The sequence below is a fragment of the Hemiscyllium ocellatum genome, chromosome 24, assembly GCF_020745735.1.
Source record: "Hemiscyllium ocellatum isolate sHemOce1 chromosome 24, sHemOce1.pat.X.cur, whole genome shotgun sequence".
Taxonomy (NCBI): Eukaryota; Metazoa; Chordata; class Chondrichthyes; order Orectolobiformes; family Hemiscylliidae; genus Hemiscyllium; species Hemiscyllium ocellatum.
The window spans coordinates 28,653,270-28,674,107 of record NC_083424.1 but is presented as its reverse complement, the minus strand read 5'-3'; the positions used below and the strand labels follow the sequence as shown (position 1 = coordinate 28,674,107).

General features: G+C 40.0%; 1 protein-coding gene across 2 annotated transcripts in view; it reads right to left on the bottom strand.

Annotated features, from left to right (window-relative positions):
• The window catches only part of tmem120b (transmembrane protein 120B), a 61,965-nt gene that overhangs the window by 8,837 nt on the left and 32,290 nt on the right, over positions 1-20,838 (bottom strand). The window contains exons 5-7 of one of the 2 annotated variants that reach the window (XM_060843996.1): positions 20,673-20,765; positions 17,074-17,163; positions 1,244-1,309 (exon numbers count right to left, since the gene is read on the bottom strand). In XM_060843996.1, coding sequence (XP_060699979.1) covers positions 1,244-1,309; positions 17,074-17,163; positions 20,673-20,765 — 249 coding nt within the window. The remainder of the gene's footprint in view (positions 1-1,243; positions 1,310-17,073; positions 17,164-20,672; positions 20,766-20,838) is intronic. The other variant, XM_060843998.1, reaches the window with a different exon arrangement.

Here is a 20,838-nt window from a genome sequence, read left to right as displayed (position 1 = left end):
ATGCTCGAAACATCAAATTATCTATTCCTGAGATGCTGCCTGGCCTGCTGTGCTTTGACCAGCAACACATTTGCAGCTGTGATCTCCAGCATCTGCAGACCTCATTTTTTACTCTATACTTAAAAATAACCTAGTCCAGTGAATGATATCTATTTTCCAGTCACTAATTCCACCAACTTCACTTCCTTAATATTTTTATTCACTGCCTGAGTTATCATGGCTTGAGTAGGAGTTATTCTTCACTACTTGAAGCAAAATGACCTTTTTATGGGAGAGTCTTTACATCAACAGTTTGCAAGTTACTTAACTGTGCAAAAGATAAGAATTAACTATTTAAATACCATCATTAAAACAGGACCAAATCATTTAGCCACACAGGCCTGTTCTGCTGTTCAATTTGATCACGGCTGATTTGTATTTCAACTCCATTTTGCCAGCTTGCTTCCTGATCTCCTAATGTGCTAGGCAATAAAAATCTATTAATCCTAGTTCGAAATGTTCAAATTACCCTAGCTTCAACAGATTTTTGAGGGAAAGCTCCACAACTGCACTAAAAACTTTGCATGAGAGCACACTTCTTGGAGGTTATTTCTGAATGTTTAATGTTAAATTAGAGCTAAGCCAAATGTTCGATTGCTCCTAGAAAAGGAAATAATTTCTAAAAATAAAATCCTTTAAATCAACTGAAGCACTTTAGTTAGGTAACACTTTAATCTTCTATACTCAAGGGAATACAATCCTTAAAAAAAACATTTCAGCTATCATTCTTGGAGAATCTGCACAACATTCCCTGCAAGGGAATTCTCTTAGTTGAGCACCTGAATGGAGAAATTCAAATGGAATCTATCCATTGACATAACCTTCATCCTTTAATATTCTAACCAACTTGAGATAAAGGCTAAAATTCCAGCTGGTGTCTGCACATGAGCACTTCCAGAATAGTCACAGTATTGTGATCAGTTGTAAAAACATGTTGATTAATTCTTATTTCCTCAGTTCAGTGAAGTTATAGCTAATTGCAATACTGCACCACTTTGTTTGCTGCAACTAGCAAATTCAACACAGACTGAAGATGGAATATTTCCAATGGCATGAGCGTGAATATTTCTTAAACGCTTAACAGGAGGATGAAAGACTTCGCTGTAAACGTAACTAGATAATGGACCACAAATTTCCCAAAATAATTTAGAACATTCAACTGTGTACTTTTCCCCAGTGCTGGGGGAAACAATAAAAAACTTACCATGTTAACATTACCCCGGAGAGAAACGTCGACACATAATGATGAGACACCCACCAGCCCTTGATTCTATCAAATAAAGAAATAAAAAAGTGAAGATCAAAGATTATTGAAACCAAATTAACTATTTATTAAGGTCACTTGTAATGTGACATTATGATTCAAGTTTCCAAAGTATCAAAAAGCACTGAAACACATGTAAGCTGTCAGGCACTGCAAGTTAAAAACAATTAACAAAGAAAAGAAAGCTAGGATTGAATTAAAAATAATTTGTGCATGCCCAATGCAAGAACTTTAAAAAATTAGAAATTGTAATTTAAGCCATTTCAGAATTAATTCCAGTTATAAAACTGCTAGAAACATGAAACGCTTATGGTGTTCTACATTAGTTCATACATTCTTTATGGGTACCACAATGGTTAACATGACTGAATCTGTAATCCAAACACCTGGATTAATAAAACCAAGACACAAATTACAAATTTACTGAGCAGCTTGGGAATTTAATTCAGATAATGAATTGAATCTACAATAAAAGCTAATTTCAGTAATGCCAAACATGAAATTATTGGATTGTTGTAAAAAATCTCTGGTTTACAAACATCTTTTAGGAAAGAAAGCCTGTCTTTACACCATCTGACCTGTATGCAACTTCTTGGCTGATTAAGTCATTCTGTGGAAGGCAGGTGTTATAAGGAAAAGTTTCATAATAAATTAAACCAAACCATCCAGCATTGACCCAAGCACTGAAAACATCAAAGATGTATCCAGGCAAGTCAACTCTGCACGATCCTCTACACCAAATCTGGGGTTGTGTCAACACTGATATAACATACTATTTAAGCAACAGCTTTGTTAATGGCGAGTAAGTCCTGCTTGATATTAATGCAAGCATTTATTCCCTTGATAATAACAGGGAAGGTAGGATATGCAATGCTTCGAATATCACATCATGGATGTCCAGCTTTGATTCCGTGATTTGGCTAAACATCTCAGGCCTTCGTCACCATACATGTTCTGACAAACTGGCAGCACAGACACATGAGAAATGACATGGCAATAATGTGTATAAAGTCAGAATTATGTGACCGGAGGGAGATATTCAACACTTGTATTCTGACTCTATCTGGACTCTTGACATCAAGAATGGACCAGTATGTCTTAATCTACCACATGAAGAAACAGTACTCCTTCATGTGCCACCCAAAAGCAACACAAAAACCAGCAACCACTTTGGGGGTGGGTGATGAGGAGAGTATTCACAATGAGTTTCAACATCCATCACCAAGAGTGCCACAGTAGCACCACTACCCTGAGAAACACAGCCATCATACTGGCAAGCTGTGGATGTTAAACAACTTAAAGGCAAAAGCTGCTCGACTTTGTTTACGTGAATCAATCCATCTGTCGCAGCTATCTCTGTCCAGATTAGTATTGGTAGAATCCTGTCTTGACACAGAACATCTTCCTTTGGTGTTGTGTGGCACTTAGTGTGACAAACTGTGATTCAAGACAATCTGCAACCCAAAACTGGACTCCCATGATACATCAACCTTGCATTCCCCACTTTATCATTAGCATCAAGCTAGGGGATTAACACTAGCTTCTTGAGAGGTGTCAGGCACACCCTAAGAATGAGCAACCAACTCAGTGAAGCAACACAGGACCACATGCACAAGAAACACCATCAGCAACAGGTTTTAGTGAGGAACCAAGTGATTCAACATCTATGAATCATATTGAAGCTCTGCACACTTGCCATATCCAGCTATGAATGGTGGTGGGCATTTAATCGATAAAGCGAAAAGTATTCCCATCGGACTAAGGAATTCAACAAACCAGGAGACGGAATAAGAGAAAGCTGACATACTTAGAGTCATAGAGTTATAGAGATGTACAACATGGAAACAGACCCTTCGGTCCAACCGATCCATGCTGACCAGATATTCCAACCCAATCTAGTCCCACCTGCCAGCACCCGGCCAATATCCCCCCAAAACCTTCCTATTCATATACCTTTCCAAATGCTTCTTAAATGTTGCAATTGTACCAGCCTCCACCACTTCTGCTGGCAGCTCATTCCATACTCGTACCACCCTCTACATGGAAAAAGTTGCCCCTTAGGTCTCTTTTATATCTTTCCCCTCTCACCCTAAACCTATGCCCTCTAGTTCTGGACTCCCACACCCCAGGGAAAAGACTTTGCCTTTTTACCCTATCCCTCTTTCCCTACCCATGCCCCTCATAATTTTGTAAACCTTTATAAGGTCACCTCACAGCCTCCAACGCTCCAGGGAAAACAGCCTCAGCCTGTTCAGCCTCTTCCTACAGCCCAAATTCTCCAACCCTGGCAACATTCTTGTAAATCTTTTCTGAACCCTTTCAAGTTTGACAACATCTTTCTGATAGGAAGGAGACCAGAAATGCATGCAATATTCCGACAGTGGCTTAACCAATGTCCTGTACAGCCGCAAGTCCTGAATGAATGATCATCTTGGCCTCTTAGGAGATCAAAGTAACTAAGGAGGTCAGTCTAAACCCAATTTAGTTCATTCCACAATAATCACACAGCTTCAACACATGGGATCCAGCAAAAAAAAAACCAAAACCTACGGATAACAACATATTTGCTCTATTAGTAAAGACCTGTGTTTCCGAATATGCTGCATCTCTAGACAAGCCATTTCAGAACAGCTACAAAGCTGACTTCTACCCAACCAAAGAAAACTGTTCAGTTATGTCCTAGCCACAAAAAGCAGTCTGGCCAATTATCCCTGTCTACTCTCAGCATCAGGAAAGAAACAGAGGGTGCCCTTGAGAGTGCTATTAAGCAGCATTTGCCAATTACCTGCACACTGATTCCAAGTTTAGGTTTTACTAGGACCACTTGCTTCCAGATGTCATTACAGCTTTAGTTCAGATACAGACAAAATAAAAAGCTGAATTCCAAGGATGAAATTAAAGCATTATTTGACCAATTGTGGCATCAAGGAACTTTAACAAAACTGAAAACAATGTGAATGGAGGGTGGGAACTGGTTGAACTAATATGTAGCACAAAAGATGACATTTGTGAGTCAAATAGCATAGTCCCCAGACAGTTGTTCAGGGGTATGCATTAGCGTCAACCATCTTCATTTTCTTTAGTGACTTTCCCTCCAAGAAGTGAGGCTGTTTAATTATTGCAGGTTGCTCACTATCATTTACACTTTGAGTCATAGATATGCACAGTATGGAAACAGACCCTTCCGTCCAACCTGTCCATGATGACCAGATATCCCAACATAAATCTAGTCCCACCTGCCAGTACCAGGCCCATATCCCTCCAAACCCTTACTATTCATCTACCCATCCAGATGCCTTTTAAAATATTGCAATTGTACTAGCCTCCACCACTTCCTCTGGCAGCTCATCCCACACAGACACACCACCCTCTGTGTGAAAACGTTGCCACTTAGGTCTCTTTCCCCTCTCACTCTAAACCCAGGGAAAGGACCTTGTCTACTTACCCTACCCATGCCCCTCATGATTTTATAAACCTCTTTAAGGTCACCAGTCAACCTCTGATGTTCCAGGAAAACAGCCCCAGCCTATTCAATGTCTCCCTATAGCTCAAATCCTGCAACCCTGGCAACAGCCTTGTAAATCTTTTCTGAACCCTTTCAAGTTTCACGACATCCTTCTGATAGGAAGGAAACCAGAATTTTCTCAGAAGCAATCTATACACACATGCAACATGTTATGACCCAGAAAACATTCAGTGTTTAGCTTGTAATGATAACTAACATTCATACAATGGAAGTGCCAGGCAAAATAACCTCTCGTAATGGGAATCTAATCACTTCTCCTTGACATTCAATAGCATTAACATTGCTAAGTCCAACACCATCATCTAATACCGGGGAATAAAGAACATTAACTTGATGAACCATGTAAATACTGTAATAATCAAAGACTGGATATTCTGCTGCAAGTACTCCTGACTTTCCAAAATATTTCCACCATCTACAAAGAACAAGTGATGAAAGATTCTTCCCTTACTTGGATATAAATCTCCAAAAAAAAAACCCAAGAAATTTGACACCATCTAAGTAAAAGCTGGCTTCTTGATTAGCACTTTATCTACCACATTGAACATGTACTCTCTCCACTATGGGCACACCATGGCGGCCATGTGCAGTACCTACAGGATGCAGTGAGGTTTCTTAACACCACATTCAAATGTGCAATTTTACACAAGATGCATACTCACCAAGATGTCAGCTTCCCTCCAAGTCACATGCTATCCTGACTTGGAACCATAAAACTGGTACAGATACACAATCCTTTATCCAAAATTCTAAAACTTTTTCATGCAGTGTAGAACGTCATTTTAGTGTGCTAACATGTGATCCAACTTCACACCCACTCGAACCTCATCACTCAGATGTGGTGGTGTGGCCCAGTACTCGCAGCTTCTGGATTAATGGTGCTGGAAAAGCACAGCAGTTCAGGCAGCATCCAAGGTGCAGCGAAATCGACGTTTCGGGCAAAAGCCCTTCATCAGGAATTATTCCTGATGAAGGCTTTTGCCCGAAACGTCGATTTCGTTGCACCTTGGATACTGCCTGAACTGCTGTGCTCTTCCAGCACCTTTAATCCAGAATCTGGTTTCCAGCATCTGCAGTCATTGTTTTTACCTCAGTACTCGCAGCTGTCAATTACGTCTCAGCGCTCGTACTATTTCACACGTGTATCCGCTGAAAGGTAATTATTTTATTTCACTGAAAAATGTCATTTATTCTGAAATCTGAAAAATTCCGATAAACAACTGGCCCCAACGATTTTGGATAAAGGATTGTGAACCTGTATTTCTTCATGGTCAGTGGATTAAAACCTGGAACTCCCTATCATTACCTACTCGGACTGTAGTAGTTCAAGGCAGTGGCTCACCACCAGCTTCTCAAGGACAATTACAGATGGCCAATTATCCTGCCACATCTGATGAACAAATAAAAAAATTCTGAATTTCAAACACTTTTTTGAACAGAACAATTGATGATTATATTTCATCTTTTCAACTGAACAATCAAGTCTAATTAAACAATTATATCCTTTCAAATTTATTAAAAGTAACTTGATTATTCTACTTGCATCATTTCTAGTAATTTTACTGCAGCTGGTCACTTGACCAAACTAGCTGTTCTGTGCTTTATTGACAGGACTTTGTATCGATACTAGTAAAGGCTTGGGTGTGACAGTCAGTCAGTAGTTTTAGTTTGGTGATAAAACAAAAGTCTGTGCCTCTCTCAATTATTGCTCATTTTCTTTTGGCATAATCAAATCCGGGGATCAGAGTCCGACTGAAAAAGTAATAACTGTCAGTTATAAGTTGCGGCAATTCAATAATACCACAGAAATATAACAATGGTTCAGTGTCAAAAAGCAGTTTGTGGAGATTTTTCTAGGGGGTCCAAAAATATTCTTTGAAATATACTCACTAGATATATCGTGCCACAAGTTGCTCTATGGGTAATTAATTAAAATGCAGTTAGACATATGAATTAATAATTAACCACACGTGGCTCCTGGCGACTGTATTGGACAATATTGATTTAGTTGATCTGCAATTTTGCACAGAAAATCTTCACGGCAAATGTACTCTTCAGTTGAAACAGTGATGCTGGGAGATGAAAGTATATGGATATAATTTAGCTTGAATGTTAAGTAATTCAGCCTGCAATGAAATAATTAAACTTCTGGTAACATAAGAAACACTGGTGTACTGGACAGTTTCTCTGCAGTTTTGGCTGAGCTTGCAGATGCAAAACCTAGGCACTACATTGCCACAATAGTAGGAGGGTGTAACTGCACTATAAAAGATTTATTTTATCAATGTGGACACAATTATTCACACTGCATAAATTCCATGGTAAAATTATTACTTAATTATGGGTAGTTATATTTAATTTACATCATATTTAGATGTTAATATTGCTAAACATACTGAAGCAAATATATTTTGGAAACCGCACCATTGTGATATGACGCATTGGTCATGATTAAAAGATTATTCATTATTAAAAAAAGACTTCTTCTCCAAACTTTACGAATATATATTTCAAACAAAACAGGAGATGGGAGAACAGTCATATAAATTAGAAGAAATAAACGGCACGAGATAACAACTGGGATATGGGACTCATCTCTACCTACCTCGACACTGTCCTATCCCCCCTAGTCCAGGAACTCCCCACATACGTTCGAGACACCACCCACACCCTCCGCCTCCTCCAAGACTTCCGTTTCCCCAGTCCCCAACGCCTCATCTTCACCATGGATATCCAATCCCTCTACACCTCCATCTGTCATGACCAGGGCCTCCAAGCCATCCGTTTTTTCCTCTCCAGACATCCCCAACAGTACCCTTCCACCGACACTCTCATTTGTATGGCCGAACTGGTCCTCACTCTTAACAATTACTCCTTTGAATCCTCCCACTTCCTCCAGACCAAAGGGGTAGCCATGGACACAGTATGGGCCCCAGCTACACCTGTCTCTTTGTTGGCTACGTAGAACAGTTGATCTTCCGTAATTACACCAGCACCACTCCCCATCTCTTCCTCCGCTACATTGATGACTGCATTGGCGCCAACTCGTGCTCCCACGAGGAGGCTGAGCAATTCATCAACTTCACCAACACATTCCACCCTGACCTTAAATTTACCTGGACCATCTCTGACACCTCCCTCCCCTTCCTGGACCTCTCCATCTCCATTAATGACAACCGACTTGACACTGACGTTTTTTTTACAAACCCACCGACTCCCACAGCTACCTGGATTACTCTCCTTCCCACCCTATCTCTTGCAAAAATGCCATCCCGTATTCCCAAATTCCTCCGCCTCCGCCGTATCTGCTCCCAGGAGGACCAGTTCCACCACAGAACACATCAGATGGCCTCCTTCTTTAGAGACCTCAATTTCCCTTCCCAAGTGGTTAAAGATGCCCTCCAACGCATCTCGTCCACATTCCGCACCTCCGCCCTCAGACCCCACCCCTCCAACCGTAACAAGGACAGAACGCCCCGGTGCTCACCTTCCACCCTACAAACCTTCGCATAAACCACATCATCCGCCACCTCCAAAAAGACCCCACCACCAGGGATATATTTCCCTCCCCACCCCCTTCCGTGAAGACCGTTCCCTCCGTGACTACCCGGTCAGGTCCACACCCCCCTACAACCCACCCTCCCATCCTGGCACTTTCCCTTGCCACCGCAGGAACTGTAAAACCTGTGCCCACACCTCCTCCCTCACCTCTATCCAAGGCCCTAAAGAAGTCTTCCACATCTATCAAAGTTTTATCTGCACATCCACTAATATCATTTATTGTATCTGTTGCTCCCGATGCGGTCTCCTCTACATTGGGGAGACTGGGTGCCTCCTAGCAGAGCGCTTTAGGGAACATCTCCGGGACACCCGCACCGATCAACCCCACCGCCCTGTGGCCCAACATTCAACTCCCTTTCCCACTCTGCCGAGGACATGGAGGTCCTGGGCCTCCTTCACCGCCGCTCCCTCACCACCAGACGACTGGAGGAAGAACGCCTCATCTTCCGCCTCAGAACACTTCAACAGTTTCCTCATTTCCCCTTCCCCCACCTCACCCTAGTTCCAAACTTCCAGCTCAGCACTGTCCTCATGACTTGTCTGGACTTGTCCTACCTGCCTATCTCCTTTTCCACCTATCCACTCCATCCTCTCCTCCCTGACCTATCACCTTCATCCCCTCCCCCACTCACCTATTGTACTCTATGCTACTTTCTCCCCACCCCCACCCTCCTCTAGCTTATCTCTCCACGCTTCAAGCTCACTGCCTTTATTCCTGATGAAGGGCTTTTGCCCAAAACGTCGATTTCGCTGCACCTTGGATTCTGCCTGAACTGCTGCGCTCTTCCAGCACCACTAATCCAGAATCTGGTTTCCAGCATCTGCAGTCATTGTTTTTACCTCTGGGATATGTGTATGTGTATTCTGCTGCATGTCCTCTTGTCTTGAAATTCCCCATCTTAAGGAAAGGACAACTACCACTAACTATCTATGCCTCTCATTATTTAATAAACTTATATCAGGTCACCTCTCAACCTTCTATGCTCCAGTGAAAAATGTCCTAGTCTTTCTTTATAACTCAAAACTTTCCATACCCAGCAACAACCTTATAAATCTCTTCCGAACTCGAACTGGATAATAACCTTCCTATAACTGAGCGACCAGAATTGGGCACAACATTCCAGAAGAGGCCTCATGAATGTGTTGTACAACCTCAAAATCACGTTCTCTTATACTCAATGAAAACACTTCAAAAGTTGAAACCAAACAGAAAAGGTTATTTGGGAAGTTTATTAGGCTGAATTATGTCAAAGGTAAATTTTAACTCTCAAAAACAAAGTATGCTGGCTTGATAGTGATGTTCAAACTTGAATACATCATACCTGACCACCTACATTTGGATTTAATAGAGATGGGATAAAGCACAGGAAGCTGGGATGCCCATTTAAATATAAGTCTAGCAGCTTCAGGTTTCATCTGACAGCTTAAGAGAGCTGAGGATTGCATTATGAAGAAAGTAAACACCTTTGCAATAACACCTGTGTGCCAGAAGTAACTAGAATGTTGGTGTGCTTCCCTACCAATCGCCTCACACACAGTACCATGTGCAAGCTATTGGATTGGAAACAAAGTTGAATCAGGCTGACTCATGGGATCTTGTCGAAAACTAAGTCAAGAACATTGTGGAGTCAAAATTTGAGATCATGTGTCTATTCTATACTCTGCTCTTGTGTTGTCTACTCAACTTGCCCCTACCAAGATTGGAATCATCAGTATCAATGGAATACAACATGCAAAGATTTGTGATTACTTATAGCATAAACTCCCTCTTTCATGGACCTAAGAAGTGTCTTTGGTCTCATCATCAGTTAAGCCTTTTATACAGCATTCATCCTGTGACCCTGAATACCACAACTAACTTAATCAATTTATGTTCACCTGAGCAGTTTATAGAACATAAGAAATAGAACAGTAGGCCATTTGACCCTCATTCAATCGGTTAGTGCTATTCTCATTGGTTGATACGATTGTGGTGTCTGGTCCACTTTCACGAGTAACCCTATAACCTTGGATTTCTTTGCAGATCAAATATCTGTTGAACTCAGCCTTGGATATATTCAGTGATTCACCTTCACTGCTTTCTGGGTTGGAGAATTCTACAGATTAACTTAGAAGAATGTCCTCATCTTGAATGGGAGACTGGTTATTCTGAAATTATGGTTCCAGAAGATTCCCCAAGAAAAGAAGCATGTTCTCAGCATCTCAGGCCCTCTCAGAATCGTATGTTTCAATAAGATCACCCTGCATTGTTCTAAACTCTAAATGGATAAAGGGCCAACAGATGAGGAATGGTTGAGCAAGACATTCCCTTCATCCTACAGGCAAACACTGAGCAGAACACTATACTTACTGGAATTTAAGTTTAATTTGTTGACTTGACCTAGAAACATTGTGGTTGTACAGGACATTGGTGAGGTCTCCTCTGGAGTGCAGTTCTAGTCGCTCTGCTATAGGAAGGATATTATTGAATTGGAGATGGTTTAGAAAATATTTTCGTGGATGTTGCTGGGAATTGAGGGTTTGAATTATAAAAAAATAGGCTGGGACTTTTTTCATTGAAGCGGAGGAGGTTGAAGGGTGACCTTATTGAGTTTATAAAATCATGAGGGGCATAGACAAGGAGAATAAAAAAAGGTTGTTGCCCTAGTGTTGTCGAGTTCAAACCTAGAGGACAAACTTTTTCACACAGTGGCATGAACTGCCAGAGGAAGTGGTAGATGCAGGTACAGTTAGAATGTCTAAAAAGACATTTGGATAAGTACATGAATAAGAAATGTTTTGAGGTATATAGGCCAAGCACAGGCAGGTGGGACTAGTTTAGTTTTGGATTATGGTCGACATGGACTAGTTGGACCCAAGGGTCTGTTTCTATGCCATATGACTCTTTGAAATTAATAATTTTTTAAACTCCCTTCTCATTCTCTATTGAGATATGGTTTCACAAGTTCTTGTCCAAGCTTCACATGTTGGAGTTAAGTGCCAATTATTCATTTGAATGGAGATGAATATACTGTAGATTATTAAATTTTGGGAAATACTTCAGCCAATTCAAACTAGTGTTAAGTAATCGTGTATCCACACAGATGATTATGGCAATAATTGTTGGATACAGGAGTAGAAACCTTGTTGAATGTTCTGTTTTTTAATTCTGGGGTTATAAAAGTTAGATTATAATCTCCTCTGCTATCCTAATCAAGATTAATTAATATCAAGAGATGTTACTGTCCTGAGATCACAGCTATTCATTCGCTTATCTTGCTAAGACATCAGGACAGCCATAATCTTATGCTATGTCATATTGGGCCTTCCAGCAATCAAGAAGGCAACATCACCCAATAATGCCTTCTCTGCTTACATCCAAATTCAGGAATTACGTATTCCCTATTGGCTCAAAAGCTACTAATCTAAGAGGTAAGATACATTCAAATGAGACGAGAGTGGGCTCTTGTGCTGAGTGTGTGCGCTAAATCTTAGATTTTGGCCATACTTGTAAGTTCCAACGTAACTACAATTGTAATGTGTCAAAAATGTAATGCTTCCAATGTTTGATACAGGTGTCTAAATATGGCATATTAAATATTCAATTAAATCGTCAGGCCTCTTTATGTTGCTCTCTGGATGTACTAAGTTCATATTTTGACAGAGTGGGAAAATCGGCTTTACGTCAGAAGGGTTAAATAAGGCTTCTAATCTGAAGGTACTAATAACACTTCATAAATTCATAGCCAGAAATATCTTATTTAATTAATGAGCAGATGCCAAAATTAGAAACCATGCTGTGATGATCAGTGGGCTAATTTAGCAGACAGGCAAAATAGTAGTCAGAAAGTATGATCCCACCTAGTCGGGTAATCCAGATCAGGAAGGCATGTGACAATGCACAGAATTTATGGGATTACATGTCAGAAATATCACTCAGAACTTAAGAGTGTCAGACTGCTTAAATTTTTCTGCCGAGATACTAAGTGTTGAAGTACTATTGTTTTTTATTTTAAGAAGGAAACGTAGACGGTATTTCTGCTGCAGAGTATCAGTTATACAGTCAGAATCATGCAAAACAGAAAGAGATTCTTCCGACCAACCAATCCATGCTGACCATAATCCCAAACTAAACACGAACCCCCCACTGCTGCATTGCTCTCATATCCTTCTAAACATTTATTCATTAATGCACTTATCCAAAACGTCTTTTAAACATTGTAACTGTATCCACATCCACCACTTCCTTTGGAAATTCATTCCACATGCAAACCACTAAAAAAGGTTGCTCCATTTGTCTTTGACGTAAAACCATAAGAAATAGGAAACAAAGGCCATTCAGCCCATCGAATCCACTTCACCATTCAATCATGGCTGATGGGCATTTCAACACCACTTCCCCGTATCCCTTAATTCCTTACGAGATTATGAATTTATCAATCTCTGCCTTGAAGGCATTTAACGTTCCGGCTTCCACTGCGCTCCGTGCCAATGAATTCCACAGGTCCACTACTCTCTGCCTGAACATATGTCTCCCCATTTCAGTTCTAAATTGACCCTCTCTAATTCTAAGGCAGTGCCCATGAGTCCTAGTATCCCTCTCTGACGGAAACAATTTTCCAGCGCTCACCCTTTCTAAGCATGCATTATCTTGTAAGTTTCTGTTAGATCTCCCCTCAACCTTCTAACCTCTAATGAATACAATCCCAGGATCCTCAATGTTAGGCCTACCATTTCAAGGATCATCCAGTGCCAGTATGTCCTTCCTAAGGTATGGACACAGTATTCTACATGGGGCCTAACCAGAACTTTATAAAGTCTCAGTAGCATATTGTTGCTTTTACATTCCAACCCTCTTGAGATAAATGACAACATTACATTTGCTTTCTTAACCATGGACTCAACCTGCAAGTCAACCTTTAGAGAATCCTGGACTAGCACTCCTTTGTACTTTGGCTTTATGAATTTTCTCACTGTTTATAAAATAGTCCATGCCTGCGTTCTTTTTTCCAAAGTGCAAGACCTCACATTTGCTCACATTGAATTTCATCAGCCATTTCTTGGACCATTCTGCTAAATTGTCTAAACCTTTCTGTAGCCTCCCCACCTCCTCAGAACTATCTGCCTGTCCACATAACTTCATATCATCAGCGAACTTCGCTAGAATGCCCCCATCTCCTCGTCCAGATCACTTCTATATAAAAGTGAGCACCCGCAGCCCCCAACACTGAACCCTGCGGGAGACCACTTGTCATCAGCTGCCATTCTGAAAAAGAACCTTTTATCCCAACTCACGGCCTTCTGTCAGACAGCCAATCCTCAATCCATGCCAGTAGCTCAACTCAAACACCATGGCCCTCACCTTACTCAGCAGCCTCCCATGAGGCACCTTATCAAAGGCCTTTTGGAAGTCTAGGTAGATAATATCCACTGAGTTTCCCTGGTCTAACCTACTTGTTACCTCTTCAAAGAATTCTAACAGGTTTTACAGGCATGACCTCGCCTTACTAAATCCATGCTGACTTGTTCTAATTCGACCATGCAGTTCAAAGAATTTAGAAATCTTATCCTCAACGATGAATTCTAGAATTTTACCCACAACCGAGGTTTGGCTAATCGGCCTATAATTTTCCATCTTTTGTCTTTGTTAATGCTTTCTCCTGTCACCTTAAAAATTTGCCCTCAGTTTTGAAATCCCCAACCCTATGGAAAAGACACCTGCCAGTCACCTTAGCTATGCCCCTCATGATTTTATAAACTTCTATAAAAGGTCACTCAACCTCCCACACGCCAATGAAAAAAGTCCCAGCCTTTTCAGCCTCTTTATAGGTAAAACCCTCCATTCCCAGCAACAGGCTGGTAAATCTTTTCTGAATCCTATCCAGCTTAGTAATATTGTTCCTATAACAGGGCGACCAGAACTACACACAGTAGTCCATAAAAGGCCTTATCACTGTCCTGGACAACCTCAACATGACATTCTAGCTTCTATACTCAAACGTCCGAGTAATGACGGCAAGTGCGCTAAATACCTTTTTAACTACCATCTATATGTGACACAAACAAGAACCTAAAGGTCTCTGTTCTACAGCACTATCCAAGGTCCTACTTTTAATTGCAAGTCTTGCCCTTGTTTGGTTTACCAAAATGCAATAGCTTCTGAGATTCAAGATGCGAAAAGGAGACCACACACACAAAAACAAGCTAACCAAGGGATTAAACTTCCTCTGAAATGATCTTACACATTTGCCATAGCTTCAGCAGAAGAACCACAGAAAACAAGGAATGCTGCTGAGAAACTGTTTAGATAATTTCTTGGGAGTTGTGGCTGTTATGTTGACTTACAGCAGACAAAATTGAAAATGCACTAAACATCAGATGGATCCTTTCCGGATGCAAGCACATAAACTAAGATCATGAATAATTGTTCAGATAACTGTACAAGCTTGTTTTACTTGCAGGGACACAAAAGAATCCTATTTGCAAAATGCTGTACACACTGTTGGTCTGCTGTATACTCAAGGCCCATGGTAATAAAAGTCACTTATAGTTTTAGAAGATAAACTATACATTAGGATACTGTACAGGTGTTTAAGAATAAGAGAATAATGCAGGAAGGAAAACAGTGCTGACACCACAATCAGATCAGCCATGATTTTACTGAATTGTAGAATAGGTTTGAAGGGGCAAATGGCCACTCCTGCTCTCAAGTCCTACATCCTTAAATTGATGCCTCAACTCTTTAATCCATCTCATGATTGGAAAGAAGTTATTTCATAAATAGTATTACAGTGTCGTCCTTGTTTTGGATCCTTTGCACATGTGCTCTAGGGTAACACCTTGGTTAACAAGATTATATCAGGGGCTGGTAGTGGTAAAGGTGGAGCAACATCAACACTTTCTTTGCATTGTATAATACAACTCTCAATTCCAATTAAATGACATATTTGGATCAGTCTTTGAAAGCAATATTCACGTACAATTCTGAAATTTAGATCATACAGCAATCCTTCTCCCATGGTTACCGGAAAGTTAAGCTAGCTTTCTAATATAGGTACAGAAGGACCTAAAGTACCATTGATAGTGACCATAAATATATATTTTTGAAACAAAGTCTAAAATTATAGTTACCTAACCATACTGTTAACTTTAAAATGAGAAGGTAGGAGCATAAAAGTAGGGAAGTTTTGCTAAAACTATACAAGACATTAGTCACACCACAGCTACAATACTGTAAACAGCTTTGGGCCCTTTACCTAGGGAAAGATGTACTGACATTGGAGGCAGTCCAGCAAAGTTTATGTTGGTTGATGTCAGATATGGAGTTTTCAAAAAAAAACTTCATTCACGGGAGATGAACGTTGCTAGTTAACGTTGCCGATTCCCAAGAGAGTCAACCATATTGCTGTGCGTCGGGAATCACATGTAGGCCAGACCAAGTAAGGATGGCAGTTTTCTTTCCTAAAAGGACATTAGATGGGTTTTTCCAACAAAGGTCTTCTGAGGGAAGGTTGAGTTAGTTGGGTCTGTAATCAAATGGAACTTAGAATAATGCGATCATATTTATAGAATCATAGAACCCACCCTGACTCTTTCCCCCTATCCTATATTTACCAGACTAATGCACCGAACCTACACATCCCTGAACACTATGGGCAATTTAGCACAGCCAATTCACCTAACCTGTACATTTTTGTACCTTGGAAGGAAACTGGAGCATGCACACAGACATGAAGAATGTGCAAATGCCTCACAGACAGTCGCCCGAGGCTGGAATTGAACCCAGGCCCCTGGCGCTGAGAGACAGCAGTGCTAACAACTGAGCCACTATGCTGCCATATTGAAACATGATTCTTAGGGGACTTAACAGGGTAGATGTGGAAAGATTGTTCCCTCTTGTGGGACAGTATAGGGCCAGAGGGCATAATCACACAATAAAGGGACATATAGTTAAGACAGACAGGAGGAGGAATTTCTTCTCTCAGAGGATAGCGAATGTGTGGAATTCTTTCCTGTTTGAATAAAATTAATGACAGCCTTGAGAACCCCAAAGTGGAGATACAGCAACCTTTTTATTAATTGACACCTGTGGGACCAGGAGTGTGCTAGTTGATCAAATATGCCAGCTGTTCAAGAGATCCAGATAATCAATGTAAAAACACACACTAAGTCATAGAAACATAATGCGGGGGTATACACATCACTTATACTGTACCTACAGCATAAATCACTGAAATAATAATGCAACTTTGCCTTAAATAAAAAACTTACCAGAAGAGAACTTTCTCACATACCCTCAATTGACTACTTGGACATCATGATAATATAGTAAAACTTGCAGTATTTCAGGTGTATAAACTTTTGCCTGTTTATCAAGAGTGCCTATTCATTAGGTGTCAGTTAAAACAAAATAAAGTTTGCTGTAGATTTTTTAAATCAGTAAAGGAATCAAAGATTATAGCAAAAAGGCAGAAAGTGGAATTGAAGGTTATCAGATCAGCCATGATTTCATTAAATGGCACAGCAGATTCAATGGGCTAGATGGTCTACTTCTGCTTCTATGTCTTCTGATCTTAGAGTTTAGATGTATCTGTAGAGCTTGTCCTATGGAATAATTAAAACTTGTTTTGATGATACAAAAATGGAGCGTTAATTGTCAAAATAGTTTGGAAACAGTACCAAAAATAACAATGTGTCATATTACCTTGATCCATTGCTGATGAGCACACTCTCTCTTATTGTTAATGTGCAGTAATACCAGACCAGCAGAAAATTAAAGATTTCATCAATTACCCTGGTAACAAAAACAAGTAGGAGAAAGTGAGGACTGCAGATGCTGGAGATCAGAGCTGAAAATGTGTTGCTGGAAAAGCGCAGCAGGTCAGGCAGCATCCAAGGAGCAGGAGACTCGATGTTTCGGGCATGAGCCTTTCTTCAGGAAGGGCTTTCCTTTCCTGAAGAAGGGCTCATGTCCGAAACGTTGACTCCTTGGATGCTGCCTGACCTGCTGCGCTTTTCCAGCAACACATTTTCAACAAAAACAGGTAACCTTTATTAGAAATGGAGTAATTAAGCCATGATGGGGCTTGTAGCAGTGGAGTTCCTTACTGATGAAGTCTGTACAATCAAACTTGTTTTTTATATTTGAAGTAAATGAATAATTTTGCAGTCTTTACCAACACAGTAATTGTAGTTATCAATTTTTACCTTTCATCCAGCAAACTGACCCTATTTCCAATGTAATACATGTTACACAACTGATTAGCTTCATTCAGTGAGCAACTTTCTCTCTAATTTTTTTGTTTAAGTATATGGTTGATTTCAAAGTATACAATCCCTTTAAACTTATTTCTGCATAGCCACGTGCAGTAATTTAAAGATGTTAATTTGTGCAAGGTTTGTATGGGGATTTCCAGGTTGCTGTGACAGAACGAATATTAGGTAACAATTTATCTAGCACTTTTAATGCTAATAATATAAAAATGGTGCATCTTGCACTCAAACATGTCCTAATCTGATATATTTATAAAATATGAAATTAGGCCAATAAATCATTTTAGCCATTAAACACAGAATCAACTTAGCAAGTTGTCAGCAAAAATTAAATTCATGCTTACGTTTTAAAAATTGCACAAAAGGGGTAATTAGCAAAACCATCACTGACTCCAACAAAAAAGCTATACCAGACCTTGTGTTCCTCAATATTTTTGGGACATTGTGTCCTCAGTTTTCAAGATAGAACCATAGTATGTATTTAATTGGTCTGCCGTCTTTTAGTTCCCCTTTATAACTTTACAGTTTCTGAATGTATGGGACATAAATTTGCCTTCATTAGGCTTTTCCTCTGCACACTTTACAATCAGTTTGTACATTTCTTGGATGCTTACTCTTTTCTCCCAGTAAATCTCTTTCAATCCCTTTCTCCCACTCAATCCTTTTATCCTCCTTTTGTTGAAATTTAAGCTGCGCTCAACCTTCAGGTTTGCTGCTTCTTTCTGGCGAATTTGTATGCTCCTTCCTTATTAATATTAAAATGTCCTTCATAGCCATGGTCAGGCCACCCTTCCAATTTTATTTTTGTGCTAGACAGGAATGAGCGGTTATTGCAGTTCCTCTAGGCACTCTAAAACGTTCGCCATTGCCTATTCACCATTATCCCTTCATGTAAAATTCCCTAATTTTTCATAGTCAGCTCACTCCTCTAATACAGAACGTGAAGTCACATGGTGTACAGGGTGTTCTAGCTAGGTGGATAAAGAATTGATTGAGCAATAGGAGACAGAGAGCAGCAGTTGAAGGTAGTTTCTTGAAATGGAGAAAGGTGACCAGTGGTGTTCCACAGGGATTCAGTGCTGGGGCCACTGCTGTTTGTGATATACATAAAGGATCTGGAAGAGGGCACTGTTAGTATGATCAGCAAGTTTGCAGAAGACACGAAGATGGGTGGAGTGGCAGAAAGCATAAGGGACTGTCAAAGAATACACGAGAATATAGATAGACTGGAGAGTTGGGCGGAAAAGTGGCAGATGGAGTTCAATCCAGACAAATGTGAGGTGATGCAATTAGGCAAGTCTAATTCTAGAGTGAATTATAGAATGAACAGAAGAGCCTTGAGAAAAGTTAATGGGCAGAGAAATCTGGGAGTGCAGGTTCATTGTACCTTGAAGGTTGTAGCCAGGTGGACAGAGCGGTAAAGAAAGCATATGGTATGCCTGCCTTCATCGGACAGGGTATTGAGTATAAGAGCTAGCAGGTCATGTTAAAATTGTACAAGACATTGGCTCGGCTGTATTTAAAATACTGTGTACAGTTCTGGTTGCCACATTACCAAAAGGATGTGGATGCTTTGGACGCAGAGAAGGTTTATGAGGATGTTGCCCGGTATGGAAGGTGCTAGCTATGAAGAAAGGTTGAGTAGGTTAGGTTTGTTTTCATTAGAAAAAAGGAGATTGAGCGGGGGGGACACCTGATTGAGATTTACAAAATCATGAAGGGTATAGACAGGGTAGATAGAGATAAGCTTTTTCCCAGGGTGAAGGATTCAATAATGAGAGGTCACACTTTCATGGTGAGAGGTGAAACATTTAAGGGGGATACATGTGGCAAGTACTTTATACAGAGGGTGGTGGGTGACTGGAACGCGTTGCCTGCAGAGGTGGTAGAGGCAGGCACGGTAGATTCATTTAAGAGGCGTCTGGACAGATGCATGTGGGGAGCAGACGGATACAGATGCTTAGGAATTGGCCAACAGGCTTAGACAGTAGATATGAATTGGCTCAGGCTTTGAGGGCCGAAGGGCCTGTTCCTAGGCTGTAAGTTTTCTTTGTTCTTCTTTGTTCTATTCTTAGTTCCATTTGCATTTTTTTTCACCGCACTGTGGCCCTATTGAATTCTTGTCACTGAATTCCTGGCCTATCACATTTTTAAAAATTTCCCATTCTGTATTTTGTTTTTGCCCTTATTTCTCTTTCTTCGGTCCCCCTGGAAATTTTAACTGATGCTAAATTATGTAATTAAAATTATGCATTGCAAAATTTAAATGAATCAATCATTTTAGACACTGCCCAAAAGGACTATTCTGTATAAACAGTGTTCTTTGATTTTCTCTTAAAAATTAGCATATATAACTAAAAGCAAAACAACAGAATATTTCTGGAACAGATTTTTAAAAATTCAATTACATACATAAAAGCAACAAACATTTTGTAAACTCAAAAAAAGTAGTCAATCTAAGATTAACACCATGTTTCTGTGGACTGGATTGAAACTTTGTCACTTCAACATAGAAACTGGAGTTCAAATGTAATGTAATTCTGTTTGGTAATTTCAAAGGTCAGAGTATATGACATTTGAGCAGTCACAATACATTTCTTTTATGGGTCGTAGGTTATTAGTAAAACTTGTGCTGATTATTACTGTCGGTTGTAAATTGACTGGTCATAAAACCGGGAGGTCTTACTCAAAAAGCCAGACACTACGAAGAATGCAACAAAACTCAGTTCATGCAATTTAGAATTCTCCTTTGCAGTTTGAGATAAAGCACATTATTTTGGGTGTAAGTAAGGGAGCTATATTTTATGTATTGAGCTAATGCAAAAAGCTGATACTGGGTTAAAATTAAACATTTCCAATATTACCAATACTTGGTTCTTCTCAATTGTATAAATAACTTAACAAAAGCAAAGCACAACATTTATATAGAATGGCCTATCATGCAATAATCAGCACGATTGAATTGTTTCATGTCCAAATTTCAACTAACATTTAAAAATTCAATTTTACTGGATAAAACAAAACCTTTACCTATTCAGAAGAAACATACAAGATATTGCACCAAGTAACAAGATGATGGTCAAATAAAGTTTGAATTTTTCATATTCGTCTTTGTAGGCAAACCTGTGAAAACATTGTTGGAAACAGTGGTTAAGATTTTTGAACTTTAATGGACTGGAACAAACTATAGATTTTC